The 4472-nt window shown below is 45.5% G+C and overlaps 1 protein-coding gene across 3 annotated transcripts in view; it reads left to right on the top strand.

Annotated features, from left to right (window-relative positions):
* ANKRD6 (ankyrin repeat domain 6) overlaps window positions 1-4472 on the top strand; it is a 165219-nt gene that overhangs the window by 141363 nt on the left and 19384 nt on the right. For all 3 annotated transcript variants that reach the window (XM_019520346.1, XM_019520348.1, XM_019520347.1), the window contains 3 exons: window positions 2419-2523; window positions 2903-3034; window positions 3448-3624. In XM_019520346.1, coding sequence (XP_019375891.1) covers window positions 2419-2523; window positions 2903-3034; window positions 3448-3624 — 414 coding nt within the window. The remainder of the gene's footprint in view (window positions 1-2418; window positions 2524-2902; window positions 3035-3447; window positions 3625-4472) is intronic.

Here is a 4472-nt window from a genome sequence, read left to right as displayed (position 1 = left end):
ATTTTGAGCAATAACCCCAAGGTATCAGCTGACAGGAACATTCTGGGATATCTTCTGGGCCACATGCCTGGAACTGAAGCCGGGTTCTAGGCAATGGGCTCAATCTGCCTAAATCCAACATTTAAATGAAGCTGAGGCCCCTGACACATTACTTTTAAGATGCAATTAACAAGTTAATCTCACCTTAAATAGTAACTGGCTACATGCACAGCTCAGTTTAAGGTGTACTAACGCAGTAAATGAGCCACAACATTATTCCGCATGTAATATGGACTATATAATGTGGGGTGTCCATGCTACTCAAATGAGAGTACAGACTAGGATGTATGTCCCCTGACACAAACCTCTTGTTTTCTAGACACTTCATTATTGGACACACTCATATAACATGGAATAACTTTGTGGCTCATTTGTACCATGTCTTAAATTGAACGTGTGGCTGGGACTGCTCAAAACTGTGCTCAAAGCCTGGCATCAGGCTGCTGCAGCCCAGTGCTGGGCTCTCCATGCACTGGGAGCTGTATAACTCTGTATTCCACCTATTTGAGTGGCATATATGGTTTTATAGCTCCTGGTGCACAGGGAACCCAGCATTTGGCTGTTGTGACATAATGCTGGGCTCCTTGTATGACAAGCTGTCAGCTAGGACTGAGGACCAATTTGGTTCTTGGCCCCAGTGACAATCAGCTGATTGGTGTCATTTTGCTGATGCAGGGGGAACCTGGGCCTCCCTCTGCACCTGCAAGTAAGGCACTATTGGGATCTGATCCCCAATGCCAGAATCACACATCCTCCCCTGCACTTATGTTAAGATAAATGACTCTCAGGGGCGTGAGTTCCTCAAAACATTGGCTCAGCTGCCACCTAAGTCTGGACGTTGTTAAACTCCATAAGTGCCTAGGTTTCTACCATAAGATTGTCTACATTTCTGCTGCTTGGCTTATGCACCACTACACACATCCAGATGGTATTGCTGAGTGTCTGAGCCCCAGGAGGATTCACACCCCAGGCATTTCCCTGCCTCTGTTTGTTGGACTTGATCTGGGAGATGTTCTCAGAGTTCACCCACCAAGCTGGGTCTCATAACACCAGTGGGTGGCAGCAGCAGCACTGACTGCATAGCCAGTATTCCAGTGATTAGAGCATGCTCCTGGGAATCCACATTCACATCCCTCCTCTGCCTGATTTGGAGCAGGGATCTTAACCAGATCTTCCACCTCCAAGAAGTGTGCCCAAACCACTGGGTTATGGAGTAGTCTGAGGTGTGTGGCTCTCAACCTCTCCTGTTGAAACTGTTTCACTCTGTGTAAAATTGGGTCAGACCATGAAAATGATTCCATAGTTTGGTGATTAGTACAGTCACTAGGAGACCTCCTGTCCCTCTACCTCCCCCTTACTGAGTTTTGAGCAAGTAAAAACTGACTCAGTTAAGGCACTTAGTTCCAGGGTATGGTTTGCAGTGATGAGTGGAGAGAGATGTGCAACTTCCTGAGGGGAATTATGATATGGCCTTCTCCCTCTCTGGTATGTTCTGCTGGGTACTTTGGAAAGCTTCTTGCTCAAAATGATGACTTTTTTGGATCCCATTCTTAGGCATCTGTCTCCATGCATTACATAGGGACCCAGCATACCTAACCTGGGACTGAGGAGTTTACTGGATAGCAAAGTACTTAAGATGAGCAGAAGGCAGGGCACAGTTGCACTTTTTAGATTAACTAATTGAGAGGTGCATAGGTCTTCATGAGCAATAGCTTATATAGCAACAGAAGCTATGGAAGGACTAAAACAATTTAAAAACTGACTTGAAATTACAGAACAAGAAATCATCCATAGACTGGACTGTGTTAAGCACGGCCTAAACAGAGACTATGTATTCTTATCCCATTAGCTGAATAAACCTTTATAACCCCTGTATCTCTATGGATTCATTGCTTTGTTTTTCTCTTCAACACACCTTTGTCTCTCTCAGTAGTGCCCCCTGTCCTTCCCTCCCTTTTTTCCTATCCTTTGTTTTTAAATCACTGTATTTGAATGCCTGCTCCCTACAAGTTCTTTTATAGCATCTGATTAAGCAAGCTATTGATTATGAAAACTTTCAGTTAATCAACAAGGTGCAACTCTGCCCTGTCTCTTGTCTGACTTCAGACTAACATGACTATCTACCCCTCTCTACTTAAAGTTAGGTGCTATGATTTTCAGTATTTCAATTCCTAGTCCCTTCATGGATCTATGCCAGCATTGGTAGATTTCTGCAGTACAAATGCTCCCATTATGGGCGGCTGTGCAAAGTAAATTGAAAAGGTTACCCCTTTTGAAAAAGCCAAATAAATAAGCCTGTATTATTACTTAATTTCTGAAATAGGGCATCAGTAGAAAAAGTGGTGGCGTTTATTGATTCAAAATGTTGTCTTGCCTCAGGTCTCACGCTTTAATCGTGGAAGAAGCCTGAGAAAGAGGAGAGAGAAACTGAAGGAGGAAAGGCGAGCTCAGTCTGTACCAAGAGACGAAGTGGTACAGAGCAAGGTACAGCTACGCATTACCAACCAGCTTTATGTGGTTGAAGGCGTTGAGTGCAACAGGGTGATTAGAATAAAACCCTCTTGCACTGATTCAGTTGAATCTGCCTGAGCTGTTTCTTGTGCAGCAATACAGGCACTTTGAGAGATGCACAGAGCCCTAATTATCGTGAGTTCTGTAGGTGTTCCTCACTTGATGCTTTTTGGGGATGGCCAAAGGAGGGTGCACAGTGCATCGCACATTGTTGTTGAAGACTCTCTGCCAGTATTTCTGTTATGTGAAAAAATTCAGAACAACTTAAAATTGTGGCTTTAAAGAAGCACTAGCCAAAACTACCTCCCTACCCCTGACACTGCTAAATTCTTTTTCCTTTTTCTTTCAATAGGGCAGCGTGTCAGCTGCTGATGACACTCATAGCAGTGACCAGGCACCCCAGAGGAAAGATCTGAAAGATGAACCCCTGTCAGCCTCTCCAGATCCCAGAGGAAAGAACAAAAAGAAGAAACTAAAAGGAAAGGTACTGGTAGATTTAAAGTAGCAGAGACAGGGACTTCTGTTGAGAATCCCATCTCCTTGTTAGTGAGTAGGCATGCCATCTCCCTACCACCTCCAATGCTTGCTGCTCCAAGTGTGAGAGACAGATATCGAGTAGTCAGGAATCAGTTTCTGAAGGGGAAATCATTCCACTGGAGATGGCGTCAATCATGCCACTGGTGGGATGGGTTGAATTCTGATACTTGCAGTGATAATTATTATCAAACTGGGAACATGTCAATGCTGCTCAAGTGAGAGTAGAGACTAGGATGTATGTCTCTGGACACAAACCTCTTGTGCTCTAGACAGTTAATTGTTTGATCTGTTTTCTGTCAGACCCCATGTAGTAGTTTGTTGGGGATTTTGTAATGGGGGAAATGCATGTTTTTTCTTCAGACTTCAGCACTCTCAGACCCCACTTCACCAGCTGACCAGCAGACCCTCCCTGGTCCTCAACAGAATTTGCCCAAACGGAGAAGTAAACACCGCTGCTCATCGCCACCACCTCCACATGAGTTCAGAGCCTACCAGCTGTACACACTGTATCGTGGAAAAGATGGGAAAGTAATGCAGGTAAATAAATTGCTGCCATTGAATAAAACAGCAAGTGGCAGTTGGGATTTGAGCACAGTTAGGAAATGAGGCAGCAAATGTTGATTAATTATATTTTCAAGAATATTAGAGATATTTGTGCTCTAGTTTGTTGCATGAGATTCATCTGTATTTCGACATGAAGAAGTTGGTTGTTGCATGCTAAGGAGGATATGGTCTAAGTGGCTCTAGATAACTGAAGCATTTCTTATATGTAGACAAGGTTTGATGTTTGAGAGACTTGGATCAGGGGTGTTCAACTGGTGGCCCACAGGCTGCATGCAGTTCATAAGGGGCTAACATGCACCTTGTGGGCTTCCACTCAACCACCATTCCCCATGTTGCACCTGTGCCAGTGGCTGGGGGCTCCCAGCTTCTACTTCCTACTCTCACTCCTAAGGGTGGGCAGGGCAGGGCAGGGAAGGTGAAGGAGGCCAGGCTGCCTTGTACACACAGCAGAGGAAGGAGTTGAGCTGCCTACATTATAGTTTCATAGTTAGTAGGGTCGGAAGGGACCTGAGCAGATCATCGAGTCCGACCCCCTGCCATGGGCAGGAAAGAGTACTGGGCTCAAACAACCCCATCAAGGTGTACATCCAGCCTCCTTTTAAAGATCCCCAGGGCAGGAGCCAGCAACACTTCACCTGGAAGTTGGTTCCAGATCCTAGCCGCCCTGACTGTGAAGTAGCGCCTCCTGATATCTAGCCTAAATCTACCCTCTGCCAGCTTGTGACCGTTATTCCAAGTCACACCTGGCGGTGCTCAGGGGAACAGGGGCTCCCCCAGTGCCTGCTGGTCCCCTCTGACTAGTTTGTAACAGGCCACTAGAT

This window comes from Gavialis gangeticus, unplaced genomic scaffold, assembly GCF_001723915.1.
Source record: "Gavialis gangeticus isolate Ggan-Ray unplaced genomic scaffold, GavGan_comp1, whole genome shotgun sequence".
Classification (NCBI taxonomy): Eukaryota; Metazoa; Chordata; order Crocodylia; family Gavialidae; genus Gavialis; species Gavialis gangeticus.
The sequence above is the reverse complement of the archived record's forward strand: the minus strand, read 5'-3'. Positions and strand labels throughout refer to the sequence as shown.